Genomic DNA, 26,990 nt, shown 5'->3' on the forward strand with positions numbered 1-26,990 from the left:
AAACCTGGTTTGCAAATGTTAAGGAAATAACAATTGATGAAAACAATCCGGAAAGGGGGGAATGAGGGAGGAGCAATCCACTGAAGATGAAGTAGCCTGAGGCATTAATGTCCTTCAAAAAATGTAACTTTCACTAGAAAAATTAGCAATATTTACATGAGTAAGTGGCATTTAGATTTCTGAATGTTGATTATCTTTCCTGATATACTATACCTTTAAAATCACCTTACATAAAATAATCTCAGGGACTGTGGTGATCATTTTACAAGGCATAAAAATACTGAATCACTATGTTGTATACCTGAAACTAATGTAATATTGTAAATCAATTATACTTCAATTTTTAAAAATTCTTTAAGTAAATAAATAAATGGTTAAAAAAATCTCAGGGACAATGTTTAAATACTTACCTATTTAAAATGTTTCTTTCCTAGGTTATAGCAACTTTATGAAAGAACATTTGAGATTAAAAAATAAAATCACTTGAAACTCATTAAGGACTGCCAGAACTCCAATTTTATTTTTGCATTCTTTATGAATAAAATGTAACCAATTACCATTTCCTTTTCTTTCCCTGCTTAGATACTTAGCTCCAACTTCAATGATCAGGTATTTCATAAACTACTGAAAGACTTCAAGTACATTGCTGCAAAGAATTGTTAATAATTGCTCCCTACATATTTTTGCTTAATCTATTTTGTAAACTGTAGTCAACTCCTGGAACATCTTAAGTAAACTACCTTTATTTCCTTAAATAAAAATGAATAATTTTAAACATCATGCAGATGAAACATTTTTAATACCTAACTTCCTTAACATAAGGTAAAACAGTCTTAGGCTGTCACTGGGAATTTTTTAAATGTCATGGTAATTATGCAGGCATGGATCATATTTAGTATTTAATATATGACCAAGGTAACTAATAAGAGGTCAAAAACAAAGTTAAAGTTAAGAACAGATACTTCTTTGAAAAGCTTCTGATGCTTATTTACTTCTGGACAAACAAGTGGGAAGAGCCACTGGTATAAACCTATTTTTAGTCTCTATTATTAAAACTGCTTAAGAGTTCTCAGAACACAGAAAAACTAAATTTGAATGCATTTGTAATAGCTTAACAATTTATGTCTTAGGATCTTTTAATGGAATGTTTGAAACCGATCATAAATCACTGCAAAGATAAATCAGAAAAAGAAAACAAACTTTTGAATGGCATGTTATATGACCTGGACAAAACTGATTATCAACTAGTAATGATTAGCACATGCAACAGATTGAGAAATTAAATCCTCTGCTATATACTTTTAAGTAGTTTGTCAGACATGAGAAAGTTTTAAATGTTCTTATTGCATTCATCTCCCACATATTCAATTTTATTTAAAACAAGACAACAGTTCTCTCCAGATTTTTGGGTTTATCAGTGCAAAGTAAAATAAAGCAATCTCAGTAGAAATGGTTTATTACAATGTTATCTTAGAAAGGCTTATTTCTCAAAATGTCCTAAAAGATGTCCAAATCATGAGAATGATCAACCTCAATGGCTTCCTCCGCATCCAACTTTGATTCTCCGTGTCCTTCCTGTGATTCATCAAGAGAGGCCAGGGCCTCATTTGTGTCACTTGCAAAAGTCTCTCGTGATGTATCATCATCTTCTTGAAAATTTAGGTTTTTGATAGCTTGTTTCATCTTTTTTCCCAGCACTTGTGTTCTTCTCTTCCTAGCAGCTTTTTTATTTTCATATTCCTTTTGATTTTCAATGTAAAAAATGTCCTACAATGAAGGAACAACTTTAGTAAACAAGAACTACCATTTATTAAAAACCTGTTGTAAGGCAGACTCTTTACATTATCTCCATTTTCCACAAAAAACAAATATTAGATTCATAATTGAACACAGAGTCCAAGATATGTAATAAATCCTCATTGCAAGTTGAGAGGATGAAGCTATGATTCAAACTCAGCCTCCTGTTAGGTCTAGGGTCCATGCTTATTCTACCATATACATCAATCTATAAAGGTTTTCTAAATAGAAATATACAGTAGGAGATCATATTGTTTAGGATTTAAAAAATATATAATTTATCACAACAAAACAGAAGTCTTTGGTATAATAATTTACTAACTCTGAAATGTCATCATAACCACATGTGATTGCATATGCTAAGAAACTGGCCAGGCCCAAACTGTGTGACTAAGTATGATCATGTAACCTACACAATGCAAGAAAAATGCCAGCCCTTAAACACTGCTGTAATTAACATGTGAGACTGTAAATCTCTGCCAAAAACTTTTATCACAAGGCATAAAAATGATATAGTCAGCACTTGGATTCCAGGGTGCCAGAAAAAGGATTTTATAGCATGAAAATGAGAATCTTCTAGTACAGGGTTTTTCAAGTATGGCACGACTAAAACTGCAAGCCAAGGAATTCTTTGTGTAGCAGTCTGCTGTGTGCACCGCAGGATGTTTAGCAGCCTACCTGGCCTCTACCCACTAGCACACCCATCCCACCCCCGAACAGTGACAACCAAAAATACCTCTAGACATTGCCAAATGTCCTCCGAGAGGCAAAACTGCCAGTGAATGAGAATGGTTCAAGTAGAAAATACATTTCCATTAAAACACTACATGGAAAAACAAAATAACTTCTGGGAACCTTGATACAGATAGATAAATATAATTTTAGAGGGTACAAAAAAAAAAAGGTCAGGGATCTAAAGAGAAGGCAAAAATGATGATGCTAATACAAAAAAGATTCAAAGATTTAAAAGAGAAGCTAGTACAGGCAGGACACACTTTTGACATCCTATTATATTCTAGGAAGTGACTCTTAAAAGCTGTAGCCAAGCCAGTTCCTATTACATTCTTAAAGTGCAAATCCCTTCTTGTTTATGAAAAACAATATGGAGGATGGTGAGATAAAGGGGGTCCTCTGCTTCGCTAAATAGTAAAAGCAGCACACAGAATAAGCAGAGGAAGGAGTAAGGAACCATGAAATGAATGCAATAAGGGAAAGCTTCAGAATATAAGAGCTTTGATGAAGAGAAGGAATAAAAGTATTTGCTAAAGAAAGGGGGACGGGGGTGGAGAAGGAGGGTACATATGTGAGAAAAAAGTGCAGGAAGGACAAAAAGGGTGAATTCAGAGGAAAATGAGGCCAACTACCAATTCCTGAATGAGCACTTTTATGTGCCAGGCATTACGTTGAGAACTTTACATAGGTGTGAACTCTCTTCATTCACACAAGAACCTTATGAGGTGGGGATTATCCTTGTTTTCAGATGAGGAAAGTGAGGCTCAAGATTAGAGCTAACAGGTAAAGGTATAAAGTCTAAACTCATAAGTGATTTCTTCAAATCCATATTCTTAAACCTTAAACCTTTGCAACAGTGTGATAATTCACAATTTTTTCAAGAGTCTACTTACCTTCAAGTGGAGCAATAGTAGAAGTATTTTCATTTTATATGGAAGCACATCCAAACATCTTGATAAAAACAATTCTAACTAGTACAACGCCTGGCAACACTAAATAAAATTATGAAGTTCCCCTTTTCCCTCCAAATACGGCAATCCTTATTAAAAAGGAATGTCATTCTCATGGGTTACGAATTTAAACAGAACAAACTGGCGAATGACCCAAAGGAATGTCTTTGTAGCATATTGTTAATGTTGTTACAACAAATGCAGACAACAGATAATCTGAGAGCAAATTTTTTTCTCCCATCCATATCTCTGTATAATTAACTCTGCAAGTTAAGAACCTGAAGTGTACACTATTTTCAGAGGGAGAACGTTATAGGTGGACTTAATTAACTTTTTTTTTTTTTCTTTTAAACATAGTCAATTTTATTCTCCTTAAACCACAAAATAAAGTCTTTGGTTGCACAAACACCACTAGCTACAGTCTTGCCAGGAGGTCCCGGCTGGGGAGGGGGCGGTTAGTTGGCGGCCAGAATTCCTCCTGAGGGGGGTGGGGACCTCTTTAAAACGCTGAACTCCTGACGGGGGGGGGAGGGGGGGACCTCTTTCAAATGCTGACAGCCAGCTGGCAGGGCCCCCACACCAGGTCGGGGGAAGCACCCCAACCCTGTAGGAGGGCACCGGGCCAGGCCCTGGCACCGCAGCCGCATGGCGCAGCAGCTGCTGCACAGCGCCACCTCCTCAGGGTCCGCGGCGCCTGGAGAGGGCCTGCCCAGAAGCACCACGGCCACCTCTCCATCCTCCTCCAGAAGACCGGGGCTCAGAGATGGTTCCGAGGACCTCAGCTCCTCAGCAAAATCTGGGGACAAGCGTCCCGGGGAGGTGCTGGTCTGGGGGCCGAGGTCTCCCAGGGGGTCGGTGACGGGGTGGGTGTGGGCGAGGGGGCCTTGGCCAGGCACTCCAGGGGCCCCCGCTTCGCAAATTAACTTCTCACTATTCTTACTTTTTCTTTCTTCACAAACTTTGTATTCTCTAAAACAAATTATAAGGCCACATACCAAAACAAAATCAAATGAGAAAAAGTTGAAAACAAGCCCACTCAGTTCAGTTCTGGCTTCCAAGTTCTACAGACTGATTGTTAGCAATATAGTGACTAAAAGAATAATTTTAACACCATTATTTGGATGGCACATGAAATTACCTATAATAAAATTATATCTGCCTTAGGTTTTTCCCTCTAGTAACAAAGATAGTCAATCCATGCACATACAGAAAATTTGGCAAAAAAAACCCCAGAAAAATCTTAAAAGCCAAAACATTTATAACCCCTCACAACAGACCAAATCATTGGTAACATTTTGGTGTTTTAACTGCCAGTCTATTGTCCCATGCCTCTTTTTCTTTATAAATCTGTACTTTGTCATTTTAAAAAATTCAGTTATTATTGCATTTTCTAATTTTCTTAAAATTGCTTCACAAAAATAGAGGCTACAGGATAGTTGTTTTAAGAATGTCCCTATTAGTTAACATTCCCCTATTATTAGATACTACAAATGTTTCTATTGTTTATTATAATGCAATGTTTCTGGTTGTTTAAGATAAAAATCTACTAACATTAAATCCCCTTCTCCATAATGAGTTAGAAGAAATGAATTTCAAAGATAGGTGATTCAGTGAAAGCAGCATGGGTTTGAAGTCAGAGTCCTTCCTGTGTGATCTCAGACCTATCCTTTTTATTGCTCTGCATTTGCATACCAGGGTAATACCCAATGATAGACAGTGCCAGGCTGACGGTGAATAAATGTTATTTTCGTCTCTCCCGCTTCTGGAAATTGTCCAAGTTTAGTTAACAAACAGCTTTTCTAGACATCATTTTATTTAACTCCTTTATAGCAATATTAAATAGGCAGGGCACATATTAAAGTCCTCATTTTATAGATGAGAAAATCAAGGCTGAGGGAGAGTAAGCAATCTGCTCATAGTCATATAATCACTAAATGGCAAAATTAAGATTAAAACCTAGATTTTGAATCTTAGAGAATTCTTTTCATCACATCATGCTATATCTTTGAAAAGAGTGACATTTTGCTATCAAACAAAGACCCAAGAAGAATGTTCCTTCTAAGTACACACTATGATCAGGGGTTATATTGGGGGAGAAGGGAGAACATCATTAAGGTATAAGCTCTGTTCTACCACTCAAAAGTTGTATTCCCAAGGAAATTCACATTGTTAGAAATTTATTATCAAAATAATTGTTCCAATGAGGAAAAAAAGTAGTTACAGAGTAGAGATTTCAAATGTGCAACAACAGTAACATTTCCTGTAGGAACTGCAGTAACAGATTTTTAAAAAAATGACTAAAAGTGAATAGCCAGAAAAAAGAAAAACATTGAGCAAATGTTAAAATATGCTCACATGTAGCATCAGCTCAAGAGAAAAGGTTTTTATTTTTCTGTCATCATTAGCATTACATTAGTACGGCTAAAGCACAATCCTATGACCTTTATCACCCACTGTTACAATAAAGAGAATACAAAATTTCTCAAATATTGTAGCTGTGTTGCATGTGTACCACCTCCTTCCTATGCAAGAAAACAGTTCTCAATTTTGATCACATGTGCTAAATGCGAGTCATGTTCCTTAATTAACAAATTAAAAGGTGACTAAATTCTGAGCTGTGAAAAACCCACAGTGTATAAGATTTCCCATATGACATTCTGGTAATACAAAAATGATACTAAAATGCCCGGCTTCCAGTTTGTAAGAAATATAGGAGATAGAGGAATAAACAAAACAAATGCAGACAACAGAATGTGGTATATTCTATAAGAGAGCCATATTGGACTCATCAAAAGGTCTAAATCATGGAGAAAAATGTAGGATTAAAAAGATCAAAAGAGATATAACAAATGGGATATGGAAATCTAGATAGGATCCTGATTTGGGGAGGAAAAAAGCTAGAAAATACATTCTTGGGACAATTCAGGAAACTAGAACAAGGGCTAGATAGGTACTGGGATGATGCTATGAAACTGTTATTTTTCTTAGGTGTGGCTGTGTAGGATATTGTCATTATTGGGAGACGCTTGTTGAAATAATTAGGGCTGAATGTCATGATGTTTGCTCCTTATTTCCCAACGGTACAGAAAAAAAATTGTATAGGTAAAGTAGGAATGTCAAAATGTTAACCACCCCGAACCTAGGTGAAGGATATACAGGTATTCATCCTGTTGTTTTTTCATCTATTCCACGTTTGAAATTTTTCATTAATAAAAAGTTGTAGGAGTAGAAAAAAATAATTACATGCTAAGAGACCAGGAAAAATTGCCATAAAAGAAATCTTGACCTTGCCTCTGAAAGGGAAGAAAATGAGGCAGCAGAGCTTTACCAAAGGCACAAGGTTTACTTGAAAAGAGACAATGAAAAATTGGTCAGTACAAGGCAGAGCAGTAATAGAGATCAGTAGAAAATGGAGCTAGAGGCTAAGTGGGAGTTAAATTATGATGGATCTTAAAAGTCAAGGACATTATTGTTTCTACCTTAATTTGTTCCTCACTGATACTAGGAGTGTTCTTCAGGAGATTCAGGAAAACTCCACCTGGTGTTCTTCTTCGACTACCATTCTACAAAAAGGAACAGAAAAATTATCCTGTGAAGACTCTTCCAGTGAATGGTCAAAGCAACTTTTAGAGACATTCCTAAGGAGCTATTAAGGTCTACAGTACCACTCCAGTTTAACTACAGTGTCCTTCTCTCCTCTCCATACTTCCATTTGCTCTATTTCTTTTCCCACGGCATGTATCACTTCCTAGCATACTTGAAGATACATTTATTCTTTACAGACTGTTTCCCTCCCACCCCCTACTACAACATAAGCTTCCTGTGTCTAGAACAGTGCCTGGCACACAGCAATAAATAACTGTACAAGGAAAGAATGCATGCACCAAAAGAAAGTGAAGTTGGACTTGCATCTTCCCAACATTCAGTAGATTTCCATTAGCTCACTGGTTTTATTACTACAGTATTAAAATTTTGATATAGGGAATTCCCTGGCAGTCCAGTGGTTAGGACTTGGCGGTTTCACTGCAGGGGGCCTGGATTTGATCCCTGGTTGGCAAACTAGTATTCCACAAGCTGCGTGGCACAGCAAGAAATTTAAGAAAAATTTTTTTTAAAAGTAAAATATCGATATAATCTATAACTTCGTGCTCAACTGAATGAAAATCTAGGTACCTTAAACAGTGACACAAACAGGGATGCCAGTACATTCATGATTATTATAATTTGTTTTGTTGTTAACTTCTGGAACCAATGTTCACAGGCTGTTTCCTCACCCAGTGCTATCACTTCTGATTTCTTTTCTCTCCATTTCCACAGTAAAATATTTAGTCTCTTGTGATGTTATTATTCAAATTCATGAGGAACAAATAAGAAGGAAGCCATTCAATCTTCATCCTCACCCTGTGCTGAAAGCTCAATTAAATGAGATTTGCAAAACCATTCATTCTATGGGATAAACTGCTACTGCTTGTGATCTGGCCCCAACCAGACAAGTGCTCTTTATGCCATTCTGGAGCAATGAAGTATTTTTAAACTGTTTTTTCATTTTTGCTTCCTCAACCCCAGAGGCCTCTTTAGACATTTTGTTTCCTATTCACTCCTACCACCCATGAAATTTTAATACTCACAGATATACTTTATATTTATCTGTGCTTTTTACATAACAAGAATTTTGGTTTTTTTATTCCCAAGAACCAGTTTCCAAGAATGCATGAATTAAATGAACCAAAAGTAACATTTCTTTTTTTTTTAAAATAAATTTATTTATTTATTTATGGCTGCATTGGGTCTTCGTTGCTGCCTGCGGGCTTTCTCTAGTTGCAGAGAGCGGGGGCTACTCTTTGTGGTGGTGCGCAGGCTTCTCATTGCGGTGGCTTCTCTTGTTGCAGAGCACGGGCTCTACGGGACGTGGGCTTCAGTCCTCGTGGCACACGGGCTTAGTTACTCTGCAGCATGTGGGATCTTCCCGGAGCAGGGCTCGAACCCATGTCCCCTGCATTAGCAGGCAGATTCTTAACCACCGAGCCACCAGGGAAGCCCCAAAAGTAACATTTCTGTTCACCACCACTAACTAAATTCTGGGCACTGTGATAAGTACTTTATATGTATTATCTCATTTAATCCTTATAATAGAGGATTAATCCCATTTTATAGCTAAGACTGAGGTCTGAGAAGTATCAATAATTTAGCCAAATGTCACATCTAGTAAGCTGCACACCCAAAATTCAAAACAAGGCACCCCAAATTCCAAAACCCATATTCTCAAAATCTGAGCTTCCAGTTCCCCCCTCCAGACCTTTTTCTTAAAATTTCAGCCTTAATGAATCCTGTAAGAGATCTGTTGTTGATTGCACACTAACAGGCTACAATTTAGGTATATTTTTTTATAAGTAAAGTATTAATTGCAAAAACTGACCATACTGAATTAAAAAAAATTTTTTTTTATAAATTTATTTTTTATTTATTTTTATTTTTGGCTGCGTTGGGTCTTTGCTGCTGTGTGCGGGCTTTCTCTAGTTGCAGCGAGCGGGGGCTACTCTTTGTTGTGGTGTGCAGGCTTCTCATTGTGGTGGCTTCTCTTGTTGCGGAGCACAGGCTCTAGGCACGCGGGCTTCAGTAGTTGTGGCGCACAGGCTTAGTTGCTCTGCAGCTTGTGGGATCTTCCTGGACCAGGGCTCGAACCCTTGCCCCCTGCATTGGCAGGCGGATTCTTAACCACTGCGCCACCAGGGAAGCCCTGAAGTTTTAAATTATTAATGAAGGTTTTTTAAAGTCTGAAACACACTGTAATAACTTATAAATAAGAGAACCAACAATCAGAGACAAGGGCATTTTATTAAAAAATCACATGAAATAATACAAAACCAGAAAGAATGAAGCAGTTAGTCTTACCATTATAAAAAGGCCACCATTTTGTTCAACTTCAGCAGTTTCCATCAGAAGTTCAATTGCCTTTTTGTTCCCAATTATCCTCACTACTCGGGCTATCAAATCTTTCTTTGGTTCCTGCAACCTGATGAGGAACAAATGAAGTAATATTAAACTCTTTATTTGTTGCATAAAGTTGAGGAGATCTACCTTAGTCTCCAATTTAGTTCCTAGCTAGAATTAACTTCTCATTCTAATAACATTTGCTTTCCGAAATCCCCAATATTTAACCTTGGAATCACTGACATGGAAACATTCCTATCTTGGGTCACCCAAGGAGATCGTACCCTCAAGGTTCCAACTCAAGTCTCATAACTGGCAGCTTCACTTTGCCTTATTGGATTATGGCATATTTCAAAAGAAATATGCACACACAGCAAGGGGAATGCAAGCCTAAAAGCAAAAGAAGATATGACCAGTCTACTCTCATCAAAACAAATAGCAAACATATACCATGCTTTCTAAAAGTTAGCTCTCCTAACTCTAGAGATGTGTAAGAGCTTTAAAATGGATTGGATTTTTCCCTCATGGGCTCCGTGCCTCAGAACAAGGAAATAGCTAATATTTACCAAAGGCTTATTATGGGATAAGCACAATCCTAAGAACTATATATGCATTATATGTTAATTCTCTCAAAAACCTTATGAAGCAGATATTATTTTCATTTTACCACTGAGAGATAAAAACACAGGGAGCCTAAGTAGGTAGCACTTCTGACATCAGAGCCCATACTCCATAGAGATGAAGGAGCATTAATATTACAGAAGTCTTACCAGTTCCCTAACCAGCCCTGGCTTCTTTTGTTTCTTCTCTGTTGTGGAAAGAGCAGTAGACTAGGAACAAAGGGGCTAGACTTTAGTTCCAGGTCTGACACTTATTAAATTTGTGACTTTGAGCAAGCCACACAACTACTGGGCCTCAGTTTCCTATTTGTAAAGTGAAGGCTTTGGTTTACAAAATCTCTAAGTTCCTTTCCAGCACTCAAATTCCAAACTCCCTCAGTATTTAAAAAAAAATCCAGTACGAGTATTGACAGGCTTGCCTGGAAAGTAAATACTTGTTTTCCTACTAGCTATATTACTCTTGAACCTTACCTGTTTTCAGATTTGTGACACTGTTCACTAGTGATTTAGAGCTAATAAAAAGTAAACAAAATTTCAACTTTTTACTTATTTATTTATTGACCTCACCGAGTGGCTTGCAGGATCTTAGTTTGCCGACCAGGGATCAAACCCGGGCCCATGGCAATGAAAGTGCCAAGTCCTAACCACTGTACTGCCAGGGAATTCCCAAAATTTTAACTTTTAATATTTCTTGTTAAAATTACATGAAATGTAAATTTACCATACATCAAGCAACTCTACTCCTATTTATCCAAAAGAAATGAAAATCTGTGTCCAAAGATGTGTACGTGAAAGTTCATAACAGCATTATTCATAATTTCCCAAAAGGGTAACAGCCGATATGGATGTGTGCATGCATATGAGTGTAAATAAATAAACTGTTGATTCCTGCTACAACGTGGACTAATCTGAAAAACACTGCAGTAAGTGAAAATAGCCAGGCACAAGAGACCACATATTGTGATTCCATTAACATGAAATTTCCAAAAATGCAAATTGATAGCAACAGAAAGTAGATTAGCAGTTACACGGGAATAGGAACAGGAACAAAGTTTAAATGGGCAAATGGTATGAGGGATCTTATAGGGTGATGGAAATGTTTTAAAAGTGCTTTATGGTAATGGTTGTACAACTGATAAACTTACTAAAAAAATCAACACTTGAAATGGATGAATTTTACCACATGTATACCATGCCTCAATAAAGTAAAAAAAAAAAAAAAAAAAAAAATCATGAATGCTTGAAAACACTCCAAAAAACCCACATGATTTAAAAGGATATGTTTTTACGTGAAGAGTTCTATAGCACTAAATGGAAAGAGTTGCTCAAAAGTTCATAAAAATCTGCAAAATTATTCTATCAGGTCTGCCCAAATTTAAGAACACCCAGCTATATTCATATAACCACATAAGCCTAGAGTTCATGCCTTGAATTTAAAAATTTCAAAAAGGAACACCATCGTCAGTGTATTTGGAATCTGTATTACTTCTCATAAATGGAAGACAGTTGGTCAAGTGCTCACTTGTAGACAAATCTAAATGCTCACCTGAAAGAAATTTCATCAGCCACTTTCTCTTGAGAATCGTCCTCTGTGATCTCATATCGGCCTTTATAGTTCATTTCTAGTCTGTCTCCTAGTCTGTCTTTGACAGGTCGTTTCCTTTTGAGATGACCTTGCCCGTTTTCCTCCTCCTTTGATCCCGTTTTTTTGCCACCATGCATATATTCATCTAGCTCTTTGTCTAATTCTTTTGTATGCTCTTGGGATTCCCTCTTAAGTTTCTTAGCAAGCAAATAATTGTACGTCTCGGATTGCCTGCTTTTGTCAATAGTGCCCTCCATTCCCAAGATACCAAGTTCAGTGGCCACTGCATCTTGACTCTGTTCCTGCAGCACAGCACCCCATATGTTGTTAACCTTCTTCCCTCCAGCAATAGGCGGTTTCTGGCTGCTCTGGCCAAACTGAAAAGGCTCTGGTTTGGGAGGAGTGTTAAAACATTTTTGTCGTTTGCGTTTCCAGAGAGAGCTATCATCATCTGAATCCGAAAAACTCTCCTCACTTGAATCCACACTTTTAACAGTCCGATAATGTGATACTGGAGCACACACTGTTGCAGTACTCTGGAAGGGCCTCACTGCACAGTCCCCACCTAGTGCTTTCTGCAAGTGAAAGAAAATACAATCAATTCCATAAAACACATTAACTCCACACACCATGTGCTTTTTAAAAAATTATTTAGGGATTCAGCTGGACCATTCTGAAGCAGAAATGATCTTCAAAGATCTCTGAAACCAACTGAGTCCCTGCATTTCTAAAGGTCTACATGGAATTTCCTTTTTTTTCCCCTTTTTTTTGGCCGCGCCGTGCGGCTTACAGGATCCCTGATCCCTGACCAGGGATCGAACCTGGGCGGGCAGTGAAAGCGCCAAATTCTAACCACTAGACCACCAGGGAATTCCCTGGAATTTCCATTTTAAAAGCCACAAATTCATATTTCTACATAGCTAATGCAGCACTTAGTTCTAAGACCCCTTTTTAAAAATTACCAAAGCTTTTAATTCTCACCTTTAGAAGATTTTCAATCTTTTCAGTTATTGTCAGAATGTTTGAAAATGACATACATGATAAATGTTACCAGCACTTAAAACAGAACTTGTTTTCTTCCTTTCCAAAGATGCCTGCTATGCATGTGATTACATTAACTGCCTTTATATGGTTTTGTGACTATGTTCCTTTTAGACTAGACAGTAAACTCCTATGTGTAGGAATCTCCGACAAATTACTTTTAAAACTGCAGAGTCCGTGGCATTAAGTTTACCAAGTCATGGGTCAATCTATGTAAAACAAACTGAAAAAGACTAAAAACAAAATATTTTGGTACCGATTTCCTAAGAAATTTCTAAGCAAAACGAATCACCTTTGCTTTTTCAACTAAACATTAAACAAAGTATTTGTTAAGTTCCTAATATGTGCTAGAAATGGGGGTGGGGTATTTTAAGTCTAGAAGGTAAGTCTTCCTATTTTGAAATAATAATGGCACTAACGCTTATCAGCCATTACTCAAGCTCCACTGAATCCTTACAGCTACCCTATTACTGTCGTACTATTATCATTCCTATTCTAAGGTGGGGGCACCAGGCTAAATACCCTGTCACAGGTCACACAGTGGCGGTGCCAGGATTCGAACGCGGGTAGCCTGACACTAAAGCCTTCTCAAAAGAGCTTGCTACTTAGTAGGGCGGCCAAGACAAACACCTATTTAGAAACCTGGGAAGCTAACACAAAACCCAGTGCCACATTATGGCATGACGAAGCTAGGTTCCAGGGGAATATGGAAGACCAGGCCTCTGAGCAAGTGATGAACTTCATCCCTGGTCCTCACTCCCTTTCTGCTCAGCGTGCACATGAGCGCCACAGGCTGTTTGCGGGCCGATGTCCCCAGGTGCTACATTTTCGGCAAAAAAATGCCCTTCCAGGACAACTTAGCGGCGCCGAAGTGGGGAAGCCCGTAGGTTTAGAAAACGAGGAGCGGAGCACCGGAGGCGGGGAAGAGACAGCCGCAAGCCCGCCTCCGGGAGGCAGCCCGTCTCGCGGGCCCCGCTTCGCAGCGAGACGCCGGGCTAGGTTCGTACGGCCTCCTACCCCGGCAGCCTCCCCCGCTCCTCGCGCCGGGCCGCGGGACGTCCGCCCGCCCCTCACCCTCCCCGCCGCGCCGGCTCGCGCGCCGGGCCCGGGGACGCCCGCCCCTCATCGCAGCCCGAGCTCCACGCTCCGCGCTCCCGGCCCAGAGTCACCCGCCCCACCTCCGCACTCACCGGCACCTGCAGCGGCCTGTCGCTGGGTGCCACCGTCATGTCGGAATCCGAGTCAGAAAGCTGCCCATCTTCCATGTCGCCTGCCTCCTGCGCCATCTTCCCGCGGCGCGGCGCGGCGCGGCGCGGCGCAGCGGGCCGAGAGGGCACTTCCGGCGGGGCGGCGGGCTGGTCCGGCTGGCTGTGACTGGTTGGGCGCCCCCGCGAGGGGGTTGCTTCCGCCCCGGCGGCTGGTGGACCCAGACGCCTGGGTCGAGGCTCGCAGATGTTGCGTCATCATTGCAACCCGCTCGCTTAACGCTACTCTGGGAGAATGAGTCCTCTGCTGCCTCAGCACTCTGGCGCGTTCCCTACCGACCTGTTTCCGGCAAACCTAAAGATGCGCACGGATGGCGGCCATGAGGGATTCCTCCCTCGGCCTCACAACCCTCGCCTGGATGCTCTGGACAGGCCTTCCTGCTTCCATTCTTGCTCCTCTGCGATCCACCCTGCATGTAGCTTCCCGGGGAGCCTTGCAGACGGGACGTGAGGTCACCGCCCTGCTCAGACCTTCCAGGGCTTTCCTCCGCACGATAAGGCTTGAGTTCTCAGCACGGCCAGCAGGGCCGCGGGTGTGTGCCTCTGTCTGGTGTCCCCCTCCGGCTCTCCAGCCACGCTGGCGCTGCTCACGTTGTTCCTCAGGCACCCTTTGTCCTTTCCCGGCCCAGGGGCTTTGCAGTTGCTGTTCCCTCTGCCTGGCAGACTCTCCAACACCCCGACACCCTATTCTTGCACAGGTTATGCTGTCTCATGATTCAGGATTCTGATTAAATGCCACCTTCTCAGAGAGGTCTTCTTCAACCACCCTCACTAAAACAGGGTCTCTCCTGTCACTCTCAAACCCCTTTTTTCCCCTCATGGCATCAATAGTCATATGTGTATTTTTTAAATCTTTTGTCTGAGTTCCCCACTAAAATGTCAGTTTTATTCACTGTTGTTTCTATCTGCGTACATACATGACTTCTTGTGTGCAAAGATGGTCAAGAAATATTTGATTTTTTTTTTTTTTTTTTTTTTGCGTAAAGGGGATCTTGTTATTTGTACCTTTTCCTATTCTGCAATCTACTTTAAAAAAGAAACAATATTGGGGTCCAGTGGTTGGGACTCCGCGCTTCCACTGGAGGCTGGGTTCGATCCCTGGTCTGTAGATAAAATCCTGCAAGCCGCGAGGCGCGGCCAAAAAAAACAATATAGCAGTTTATCTGGACACCTTTCTATACCAGAATATAAAGATCTAGCTCCTTCTTTTTAATAACTCTCTAGTTTTCCATTGCATGAAGGTAGCCTCATTTTTTAGTCTCTGATGGTGTGTTTTGCAATGAACATGTCTTTTTACAAACTTGTTTTATTATTTTCTTAGGATATGTCTCTAGACTGTATGAAAAAAATGAATTTAGATTTTTGAAACGTGAATTTAATACCTATACAGGAATTTAGAAGTCACCTGGTCCAATTTATTTTGACAACTGAAGAGAGTTTACACAGCTAAGCTATTGAAGACCTGCGTCTTGATTCCAGGTCTCCTAATTCGTAGACAGCTTTATTATTGTACCTTTTCTGCATAGAATTACAATCCCCCTACAATTGATTTTTGTGCGTGGTGTGAGGTAGGAGTGCATTTTCATGTTATTATTAACATTTTACTATGTAGTATGGGAGGCAGCTAAACACCGTGGAATGCACAGAACAGCCCCTCACACTAAAGGCTTTCTCCAGTGTTTTCCACCAGAAGTTTTAGAGTTTTAGTTCTTACCTTTAGGCCTATGGTCCATTTTGACTTAATTCTTATATCTAGCATGAAGTAAAAGTCAAGGTTCCTTTTTTTTTTTTGTGCCTGAATATCCAAATAACATAGCACTATTTGTTGAAAAGACTATTCTTTCTCCCTTGAATTTCTTTGACACCTTCATTGAAAATCGACTATATATATGAAGGTTTATTTTTGAGTACCCTATTCTGTTCCATTGATCTTTATGTCTATCTTTACACCAATGTGACACTTTCTTGATTACTGTAGCTTTATAACAATTGTAAAATTGTTATAATAATTGTTAAAATTAGGTAATGTAAATTTGTTCTTTTTTTTTCCAGAACTGTTTTGGCTATTCTAGATCCTTTGCCCTTCCATTTAAACTTTAAACTCTGCTTGCCAATTCTAGTATTTTGGTTGGGATTGCATTGAATCTACAGTTTAATTTGGACATTGGGGAGACTATCTTAGCCTGATGCCACTGAATGCAGGAATCATATACTGCTAATCAATAACTCTTCTTCTTCTAAATTCTGGGCTCCTAAACCACTAGATAGGTAGTATGTACCCTGGGAGAGAATGCAGTGATTAGAGGATGTGAATGGTTGGTCCTTTCCGAGAATAATTTTCCCCATCAAGTAATAAGCCAGCATTTTAGTTGCAGCATCATTTTTTGGTTAGCTTGATTAATATGAGCCTGCCCAGAGCAATAGTTAGTGTCATTCACTCATGCCCTGATAAATCAGATTCTGAGTTTACAATAATGAAATTTTATCCTTGGTGATTTCTCCAATTTACTGCTGCCTTGGGGCAAGCATGCATTATCAGATCAAATCCCTCCGCCTTCTGGCCAGCTATTGTTGAAGAACAAAGACAGCTAGTATTCATGAAGACTTCCCAAGCACAGGTCATTTGTACTTATGCTGTGACTCCAAAGTCTTTGTTATAACCACCCTATGATGCCTTTGATAAGTCATTTGAAAAGCAGAATTGGCCATTTGCTAACTTCTCCACTTTATTTATAGAAAATTGGTTCAGGGTGTCCTGACTTTAGTCAGTACATTTAAATTTCTATAGGGCTTTGCAGTTTTTATATATACTTTCATGTACGATCCATTTAATTCTCTTTCAAGTGGGAAATATGCTTTCATATGATTCATTTAATTCTATCTCTTCGTGCTTTGCCCCATCAAAATTCATCGTTGGTGGTTTTTCCTGACCTCCTATTGGCAGGCTAAGTGAGTTTTGAAAAAAGAAGGTAGAAGAGAGATGCAATCCCTGTTTTCCATATAGGCAGTTGCTGGTGTCTATCATCCCAGAACTGGTTTAGAGAGACAGCCATGAACCTCTCTTCTTAGTGAAGAGAAGGAAGTTAACATTCCTTGAGAGCATTATGTGTTGCTTCTAAAATTTAGTGCATCTGTAAATGCCTTTTCATTTTTGGAATCAAATGGAGGGGAAGAGAATGGAAGGATGTGGTGTTGGGTACGTGTACAAAGAATCTTACTGGCAGCCCAGAGAGTGAGGAGAATTAAATTCTCCATTAAAATGTTTGGGAATTAAAATGAAGGAAATCAGTTCTTCAGTCTTAGGGGTGGATGGAAAACAGTAGCTGGGTTGTTGATAGAGATTACCAATGCTGGACAGGGTATCCTTGCTTTCTACCGCCGAGGTGTGTTTATAGTTTCATTTTTTCGTTGATATAAATGTATGTGAGCCTGGTAGGATGCTGGGAATTGCGGAGCCATGCAAGGATGAGTCAGAGATGGTCCTTGCCTTAATGGGGAAAAATATAACATTTTCAAGTGGAAGCACCATTCAGGTATCTCCAGCACTTAACTACAGTTTCTGGTAGGTGCTTGATACATGCCGATTTCAACATGGTTTGTTGAAATCATTTGTGTCATAAGGATGAAACAGATAAAGCTCAAGCATGAATGCAGAGATGGAAGGAAGGGTTTTACAGGTAGAGAGAAGGGCAAGGGCAAAGACACAGAGGAAAACACAGGCTTTGTATAGAAACATACAGTGACTGTCTGGTTGCATTGTGGAAGGCCACAAGGCAAGTCCACTTGGAATCACTGAGACACCTTATTAATTCAATTGATTTGAGAGTGTATATATATTTTTAACTCATGCCCAAATCATGCTGATTGAGATGGTGCTATTTCCCTTATATAGAGTAAGCCCAGTTATTGTGGAATTAGATGGAAGATGGGATGGTGGAGGGGTGGGGTGGGGGTGGAAAGAATATTGCAGGAAGAGGTGGGATGAATTGGGAGATTGGGATTGACATATATACACTAATATGTATAAAATGGATAACTAATCAGAACCTGCTGTAAAAAAAAAAGAAAAGAAGTAACCACACCCCCCCCCCCAAAAATACTGCAGGAATATAGAAGAAATGGAGAATAAAGGAAATTGATCAAAACTGTCTTTGTTCTTCAAAAGCAAGAATATACACAGGCAGGATATTTAAAGGGAAATACCACAATTTAATATTTTTCATTCTTTAGAAAACTCTAATTTATAATTTAACAAAGTGGCGAAAACAAAAAATCCTGTGTCCTCCACCAAAAACCCTCCTCCTTTGGCTACTCCAGGAAACAGCAGTCACCATCACTTTGGGAACTGGTTAGAAATACTGACCCACAACTTACCTCAACATAATAAAGGCTATATATGACAAACCCACAGCCAACATCGTTTTCAATGGTGAAAAACTGAAACCATTTCCACTAAGATCAGGAACAAGACAAAGTTGCCCACTGTCACCACTATTATTCAACATACTTCTGGAAGTTTTAGCCACAGCAATCAGAGAAGAAAAAGAAATAAATCCAAATCGGAAAAGAAGAAGTAAGGCTGTCACTGTTTGCAGATGACATGATACTATACACAGAGAATCCTAAAGATGCTACCAGAAAACTACTAGAGCTAATCAATGAATTTGGTAAAGTAGCAGGATACAAAATTAATGCACAGAAATCTCTTGCATTCCTATACACTAATGATGAAAAATCTGAAAGAGAAATTAAGGAAACACTCCCATTTACCATTGCAACAAAAAGAATAAAATACCTAGGAATAAACCTACCTAAGGAGACAAAAGACCTGTATGCAGAAAACTATAAGACACTGACAGAAGAAATTAAAGATGATACAAACAGATGGAGAGATATACCATGTTCTTGGATTGGAAGAATCAACATTGTGAAAATGACTATACTACCCAAAGCAATCTACAGATTCAATGCAATCCCTATCAAACTACCAATGGCATTTTTCACAGAACCAGAACAAAAAATTTCACAATTTGTTTGGAAACACAAAAGACCCCAAATAGCCAAAGCAATCTTGAGGAAGAAAAACAGAGCTGGAGGAATCAGGCTCCCAGACTTCAGACTATACTACAAAGCTACAGTAATCAAGGCAGTATGGTACTGGTATGAAAACAGAAATATAGATCAATGGAACAGGATAGAAAGCCCAGAGATAAACCCACACACATATGGTCACCTTATCTTTGATAAAGGAGGCAAGAATATACAGTGGAGAAAAGACATCCTCTTCAATAAGTGGTGCTGGGAAAACGGGACAGCTACATGTAAAAGAATGAAATTAGAACACTCCCTAACACCATACACAAAAATAAACTCAAAATGGATTAAAGACCTAAATGTAAGGCCAGACACGATAAAACTCTTAGAGGAAAACATAGGCAGAACACTGTATGACATAAATCACAGCAGGATCCTTCTTGACCCACCTCCTAGAGAAATGGAAATAAAAACAAAAATAAACAAATGGGACCTAATGAGACTTAAAAGATTTTGCACAGCAAAGGAAACCATGAACAAGACGAAGAGACAACCCTCAGAATGGGAGAAAATATTTGCAAATGAATCAACTGACACAGGATTAACCTCCAAAATTTATAAGCAGCTCATGCAGCTCAATATCAAAAAAATAAACAACCCAATCCAAAAATGGGCAGAAGATCTAAATAGAGATTTCTCCAAAGAAGATATACAGATTGCCAACAAACACATGAAAGAATGCTCAACATCACTAATGATTAGAGAAATGCAAATCAAAACTACAATGATTAGAGAAATGCAAATCAAAACTACAATGAGGTATCCTCTCACACCAGTCAGAATGGCCATCATCAAAAATCTACAAACAATAAATGCTGGAGAGGGTGTGGAGAAAAGGGAACCCTCTTGCACTGTTGGTGTGAATGTAAATTGATACAGCCACTATGGAGAACAGTATGGAGGTTCCTTAAAAAACTAAAATTAGAACTATCATACGACCCGGCAATCCTACTACTGGACATATACCCTGAGAAAACCATAATTCAAAAAGAGGCATGCACCACAATGTTCATTGCAGCTCTATTTACAATAGCCAGGACATGGAAGCAACCTAAATGTCCATGGACAGATGAATGGATAAAGAAGATGTGGCACATATATACAATGGAATATTACTCAGCCATAAAAAGAAATGAAATCGAGTTATTTGTAGTGAGGTGGATGGACGTAGAGTCTGTCATACAGAGTGAAGTAAGTCAGAAAGAGAAAAACCGTATGCTAACACATATATATGGAATCTAAATAAAAAAGAAAAAAAAGTTCTGAAGAACCTAGGGGCAGGACAGGAATAAAGACACAGACTAGAGAATGGACTTGAGGACACGGGGAGGGGGAAGGGTAAGCTGGGACGAAGTGAGAGAGTGGCATGGACATGTATACACTACCAAATGTAAAACAGCTAGTGGGAAGCAGCCGCATAGCACAGGGAGATCAGCTCGGTGCTTTGTGACCACCTAGAGGGGTGGGATAGGGAGGGTGGGAGGGAGACGCAAGAGAGAGCAGATATGGGGATATATGTATATGTATAGCTGACTCACTTTGTTATAAAGCAGAAACTAACACACCATTGTAAAGCAATTATACTCCAATAAAGATTAAAAAAATACAGCAGAAAAAAAAAAAGAAATACCGACTCTCAGACCCCAGTCTGGACCCACCAGATCAAAATGTTCATTTAACACGATGGCCAGGTGATTACTCACACATTTCAGCCTGACAAGGCCTGCTCTAACCTACTGTATTTTAGAGCCAGTATTTTGCTGAAAAAAAAATTCTAGCTGGTGCCGCTGTTCTCAGTTTCTTTCACCAGATGGCAGTAGCCCGTTCACTTCCTCCCAGCCCCACTGTTTCAGGCCGGGTTTAAGCTCCGGGCTACAGTTCCGAGCTCCTGCGGAAGACCCAAATACGCAGGGAGACGCCGGGGGAGGAGGCGGACCCTGTGGGTGGGACCGGACCTGCCCAATGGGTTCCTCCGGGTGGGGGGCGGGACCCTATTTCAGCTGCTCCTCGGGACGCAGGCGCAGTGCGCCTCTCTGGCTCAGTATGTGGCGATTTCCCGGCCTGTTCTGCGTGCACGTTGCAAGGAAGAGCAAGCTCACGGGACCTTTGAACAGGCCTGCCGCCTTCATGTCCACTCTGCTCATCAATCAGCCTCAGTATGCTTGGCTGAAGGAGCTGGGGCTCCGCGAGGAAAACGAGGGCGTGTATAATGGAAGCTGGGGAGGCCGGGGAGAGGTATGCGGGCGTCCCGGGCAATCTCTGCGGCCTCACTTCGCCCCGGGAGGCCGGACAGGCACTGCCCAGCTCGAGTCCCCACGGATGCTGTCGGCGGTTGTACTGGGTGGGAAGTTTTGAAGTCCACAGTAAAAGTTTCCTCACGTAGAAAGTCTTAAAAATACCGCTAGATTTTTAGGTCCCGTGTGTTATGGAGACTCGAGTTCATTTTGGAGCTGGTTGGGGTTGAAGTTCCCACGCATACTTGAAACCGTGGGGCAGAGTTCTGCAGTCTAGTGAGAAATGCCACACGCTTAGCGGTGGAAATTATCGGAATTTTGTGCTTGACTGTGGCTCCTCACATGTGAGGTGCGCCACAGGTAATGTTCTACAGTATAGTTTTATCTTGTCTTCTTTTCTGAAATCCTTTGGAATGCAAGCTCGGACTTGCTGAAATCCTATCATGTTTTCATTGGGCTCTGAGCTTCCTTGAGGGCTGGGTTTTCAGCGTTTCTCTATTTCCAGAGCCTGACACCGTCCTTGACACCCAGTTAATGTTCAATAAAATGTTTTATACACTAGGATGGAAAGGTTAGGTTATTATCACCTAGATTTTTTTGAGAGCTGCATACAAAAGAAAGCTTTTATAAGAAAATGTTATGTAACATTCTGATAGTTTGTTGAATGAACCTGCTTTGTTAGAGGAAACACATCTTTTAGTTATCTGTGACTGTAGGAGATGCAGGCGGTTTTAATTTTTCCCCAAATCTCCCCCTCCCCCATTGGTGGTTTCAGCCTGTTTTTCCTGTGGTATTCAATCATTAGATTCATGGATAAATACCCTCTCCTGAAAGCCTTTTTTAAAGCTACACCTGGGTTTTTTCTTTATAATTGACCTCTCCAGTTTGTGTGGACACAGGCGTTTCCCATGGTTGTCTAGCTTTGGCCATTTCACCCCTTACCAGAGGGCAGGCAGAGTAAGGGGGAGATAGGGAATAAGTTAAACTTGTAACTTTGGTCTGTTGTTAATGGAAAAAGAGGCAAAATAATGGAAAACATTTAGGCTTTTGTTTAAATACCTAATATTTAGAATGGTGAAGGTGGGTTTTGCAGAAAAGGTTGTTCTGAATGTTCAGGTCAAAAATGAAAGAGCTGTAGAGTCGCTTATTTGTAACAAGTTAATGTAAAGGTTCTGAGTTTGAATATTGTGTCTTAGTCTTTTTTTTCCCTCTTTTTCCTTCCCCCATTTGATCTGCTCCCCCAGTTTGGGATTACATTTTCTGTTTATGGTGATCATCTTTTTGTTTTAAGGTTATCACCACCTATTGTCCTGCTAACAATGAGCCAATTGCGAGAGTCCGACAGGTAAGTGGGTTTTTTTTTTTTTAATGCAAAATGCCCACTGGGAGTTTGTGCCAGTGATGACGAGCAATACAACTTTACAAAGTCAAAGAATAATGTTTCTTTTTAATGTAACATTTAAGAATATCTGAGGGAGACTCTCGATGGGGGTGTGTGTGCCCCAGAAAAGGTGAACCCTAGAGAGGACTCGGGAGGGGGTCCATTGAAGGCCATGCTTCTGGATCACCTGGGGACTTTTGTTAGAATGAATGTTCTGACCTCTTAAATCTGGGTTGGAGCCTGAGGTTCTGAATTTCTAATACACCTCAGGTATTGCTCACAGATGAGGCTCCTGGACCTTGCTTTGAGAAACAAGGTTTTAAAAAGCACAGATTCTAACTTACTGAATTCCAGCAAGTTTTTGGAAGTGTAGGCTGTGAAAATCATTTTAAAGCACAAATCTTAGGGTCAACCAGAGATTTTACAATTCTTTTCCAGAAACCTTTGTTCTTAGAAGATCATCACTGCCCTTTCCTTTTCCCTTTGTCTCCCTCCAAATCTTTATTTAGGCCAGCATGGCTGACTATGAGGAAACCGTAAAGAAAGCAAGAGAAGCATGGAGAATCTGGGCAGATGTAAGTATGGAGGCCACGGCACGATTACCTACTGTAATGACGGTGAGATAAGAGACATCTGAAACAGGAGCTCCTGGGGGCTGTGACTGTCTCCTCTGCTGTAGTCCTAACGTAGTGCCTTTTCCACATTTGGCCTTCAGTAATCCGGTAATTTTAAAGGGAACAGAACTCTACTGATGTAGCATAAACTTGATCTATGAACACTTTATTCTCCAACTGAAGTTACTTGAATTTATAATTAAGCAAAGAGAAAAGAATATCTATGCTAAAAATACCTGTAGGCTCCTTCTCCCTCTCCCTGCCAGTTTTTTCGGGGTTGGGGGTATCTTAGCAGTAGGTCGACACTCCCGGTTCAAAGGGCAGTGGTGGCAGTGACCCCTCTTACCGGGCCTAGACTCCAGTTCCTCAACAGTCTGATGAGGCTTTGAGGCCGGTTCTGCCTTCTTCATCTGTCTCCACCAGGAGTTCTGTGAGTTGGTGTAGGGATTTTGACTGGAGCTGGGCTGGGCCACACTGAGCTATCACTAGATAAGGGCCTAGGTCTGGAGGAGGGGAAAGTAAAGAACTGGCCTAGTCTGGATCTCTCAGGCCTCCCTCACCTCCCCCACCCTGAATATCCCTTTTGGTCTTCAGCTGAAGGCCCAAAGCAGCAGGAATATCCGGTCGGTTTACCCAGCTCTGCCCCTGGGTAAGTTACTTCACCTTAGTGTGCTTTGTCTTGTAAAAAGAGGAGACCAGGTGTGCTTACCTCTTGAGTTATCGTGAGGGTTAAATGAGTTAATCATTTAAAGTGCTTGCAGACAGGGGCAAACCTACGTACCCGTGAGCTTGATTTCTAGAACCATATGCTGCTGGGTCTGTGACTGGGGAGCCTCAGTGGTTTTTTGTTTTTCTCCTGAATCCGTGATTGCTGTGGGGAGTTGGGGAAGGGCAGACTCTCCAGGAGAGCCCTGGGTTGGATGCAGGGTTATTGTCAGCCAAGAGACCGCCTCTGTGCAAAGCAGGAAGAACATCTCTTTAATTCTGGCTGTAAGTTATGCTCAGGGTTCCATTATATACAATCAAAAATATCCTTGAACAAAGAAAATACCACTTCCAAAAGTAAGCAGTGTGCTAAGTAAAGTTCACCTTAGCAGGATAGAGAATTGTGACCAAAGCTGTGCCAACTTATTTTAAGTCAGCCGGTTCCACCTCTGCGGGTCTCACATCTGCGGATATGGAGTGCTGACTGTTCTCAGCCACTCTGTGTAAGGGACTTGAGCATCCACAAGTTTTGGAATCCATGGGGGTCCTGGAACCAATCTCCTGTGGATACTGAAGGACAATTGTACTTTTTTGTTTTTTTAATTAATAGACTTTATATTTTAGAGCAGTTTTAGGGTGAAACTACAGGGGAGGAAAATTTTTTATTCTCTGCTAGGTTCTTTGGCTGTTCTAATAATCAGCATACAGCAGATTGGCAGGAGAAAAACAAATTTTAATTTTGTATGAGGGGCAGACACAAAGATATGAGACCCAAAGGCAGTCAGGCAGTTGAGGCTTATATACCATCCTGATCTAAGGAAAGGGATGGGGGCCTGGGGCTTCAAAGAAGAGGAGGACAAATCTCAGGAACGTGAGAAGAGCAAGTGTTTGGTAACAAATGTTTTCCCTCATGCAGATAAGTCAGATATAAAAAGTTACCTCTGGCGATAGCTCCTGGTATAGGTCCCCTTTCTAAGTTCTTGTAGGCAGTTAAGGAGGAGTTGGAAATTTTTTCCGAGTCTACAGCGCTTTGATTGCCTTTAGCTCAAAATAATGCCAAAGAACATGCCAGGCTGGCCCGTTCTGGGGTGGCTTGAACCCCTTCAACGGAAGGATGATCAGGAAGTGTAGAGTTCCTCACTCCCCATCACTTCTGCAAGTTTCCTGTATTAATACCCTGCATTAGTGTGGTACGTGTTAATTGGTGAGCCAATATGGACACATTAGTATTAACTGAAGTCCATATTTCGCATTAGGATTCACTCTTTGCATGTGCTATTTTGAATGCTAGTGAAACTTTTGACCAGAAACTTCCATTATATGTGTGTCTTTACCCACAGTAAATACAATCTTGTTTGAAAAAAGATTTGTGTGAATTTAGGGTCTTTTCTTTCCCTGAACTGGCTTTTAGGTTAGTCTTGGCTTTGCCCGAGGGGGTGGCAGCTGGCATTGTGATGTCTTTCTTTAATATTGTGCTGTACTTTGTTGTTGTTGCTACTTTTGAATTCAGGTTCTTACTTGGTGCCTGCTCGTTACTCAACCGGGCCAGCCTCTGCACCTAACATTCTTACTATTTCTGCTTTTGCTTGTTAGACCTCTCCGTAGAGTCGGGGTGCTAAGTGGGAACAGGTGGCTTTCCTGGGTGACGGTAAAATCAGTCGGGAATCCCACTTGTTAGAATTTGAGTTAAGCAATTAAGTCCAAAGTTTAGGGAAGAAGCAGAGCCTTTCCTAACTGTGCCTCTGGACTCCTGCCAGCAGGGCTGCTGGTTCTCAAACAAGAACAGACCAAAGCTTGATCCCCTCCTGGTATATACACTTTTCCTCTTGGATGCTCAGTCGTGTGGGGCTACTTCTGCTTGGTCCTGACCTTTCTGGATGGCCTTGCCTGTGAGGACAAACCACGGTTTCATTTAGTTCATTTGTGTTAAACCTGGAATTTTTCAAAGGGAACTTTGTCTCCTTTTTCCTTAAAAAAAAAGTATGAAAATATGAAAAGGTAGTTATAAAAACATTTCTTTCTCTTAACTAAAACTAACCACAGGGAACCTGGTTGGGACTTCTCGCTCTGTTGCTTTCTTTCACGAGTTAAGTTTAGTCTGAATGCCACCTGTTTCTGCCTCTCTCCATCCGCTGTGTGTCATCATTTTCCCTCTCCATTTCTGGTGAGGAAGTGCCAGAGATGGCAGGAACTGTGAATGGGCCTTCTCTCGCTGAATCAAAGGATACCAGATACTTGGTAACCCTTTAACATGGGTGGGTATCTTTGTAGTACTTCCCCAAGGGCTCATAGTTCTCTCCTATGGCTGCCTTTGATGCTCATTCTAAATGTAACTTCACAGTGAGGTGTGTAGGGATAAGGACTCTCATTTCCCGTCTCAGGAGGGTCTGAGGTTACTGATACCCTGTCACGCTGGGGCTGATCAAGCCCACACGGGGAATATGGCTGTATTCCTGGTTTCCTGCTCCCCCCTCATATCCCTCACCTCAACACCTAATCCTGGCTTTCCTCTCATCTCTTGCTGCTCCTACTAAGCATCTTGGAAGCTGGAGGAAAAAGAAAAAAAAAAAAAGCCAGGTTTGAGTGGTCTGGGATGGCATGTAGTTTAAACCGTGGGTGGTGGTTCTAATGCGTAGCCAGGGTTGAGACTTGATCAATTACCAAGTCTTAAACACTTTGAATCATATTTCTCTCTATTGCTATTTTTGTGGTCCAGACAGCCACCATCTCTTGTCTGGCCTCATTTCCTACCTGAGTCTTTTCTCCCTCCAGTCCATTTTCTATACCACATTTAGAGTGATATTTTATAAATTTATTTATTTTATTATTTTATTTTATTTATTTATTGTTTCTGGCTGCATTGGGTCTTTGTTGCTGCTTCGTTGCTTTTCTCTAGTTGCAGCGAGCGGGGGCTACTCTTCGTTGCAGTGTACGGGCTTCTCATTGCGGTGGCTTCTCTTGTTGCAGAGCACGGGCTCTAGGCACACAGGCTTCAGTAGTTGTGGCACGTGGGCTCAGTAGTTGTGGCTCGAGGGCGCTAG

General features: G+C 40.7%; 2 protein-coding genes across 4 annotated transcripts in view; one reads left to right on the forward strand and one right to left on the reverse strand.

Moving 5' to 3' along the window:
• Nucleotides 1-498: 498 nt before the first annotated feature.
• Nucleotides 499-13,990, reverse strand: PHAX (phosphorylated adaptor for RNA export). 3 transcript variants are annotated; one of them, XM_082457911.1, is made up of 5 exons: nucleotides 13,847-13,990; nucleotides 11,577-12,190; nucleotides 9,372-9,492; nucleotides 6,959-7,042; nucleotides 499-1,767 (listed from the first exon to the last, which is right to left on the reverse strand). In XM_082457911.1, exons 1-5 carry the CDS (start codon nucleotides 13,940-13,942, stop codon nucleotides 1,498-1,500), a joined length of 1,185 nt encoding a protein of 394 aa, XP_082314037.1. In that variant the 5' UTR covers nucleotides 13,943-13,990; the 3' UTR covers nucleotides 499-1,497. The 3 variants fall into 3 exon arrangements, with proteins under 3 accessions (XP_082314037.1, XP_082314038.1, XP_082314039.1); XM_082457913.1 differs by having other exon boundaries at nucleotides 1,539-1,784; XM_082457912.1 differs by lacking the exon at nucleotides 6,959-7,042 and having other exon boundaries at nucleotides 13,847-13,989.
• Nucleotides 13,991-21,025: 7,035 nt separating this feature from the next.
• The window catches only part of ALDH7A1 (aldehyde dehydrogenase 7 family member A1), a 38,956-nt gene continuing 32,991 nt past the window's right edge, over nucleotides 21,026-26,990 (forward strand). Inside the window, exons 1-3 of the mRNA XM_082457871.1 lie at nucleotides 21,026-21,250; nucleotides 22,541-22,594; nucleotides 23,140-23,205. Coding sequence (XP_082313997.1) covers nucleotides 21,059-21,250; nucleotides 22,541-22,594; nucleotides 23,140-23,205 — 312 coding nt within the window. The 5' untranslated portion in view covers nucleotides 21,026-21,058. The remainder of the gene's footprint in view (nucleotides 21,251-22,540; nucleotides 22,595-23,139; nucleotides 23,206-26,990) is intronic.

The sequence above is a fragment of the Balaenoptera physalus genome (assembly GCF_965194825.1).
Source record: "Balaenoptera physalus genome assembly, chromosome: 3".
Classification (NCBI taxonomy): Eukaryota; Metazoa; Chordata; class Mammalia; order Artiodactyla; family Balaenopteridae; genus Balaenoptera; species Balaenoptera physalus.

Coding starts and splice junctions, on each gene's coding strand:
- PHAX (XM_082457911.1), bottom strand. CDS start 13,942: ATGGCGCAGGAGGCAGGCGACATGGAAGATGGGCAGCTTTCTGACTCG. Junction 9,493..11,576: donor GCTGATGAAATTTCTTTCAG/GTGAGCATTTAG, acceptor GTTCCTCATCAG/GTTGCAGGAACCAAAGAAAG. Junction 7,043..9,371: donor ATGGTGGCCTTTTTATAATG/GTAAGACTAACT, acceptor TCCTTTTTGTAG/AATGGTAGTCGAAGAAGAAC.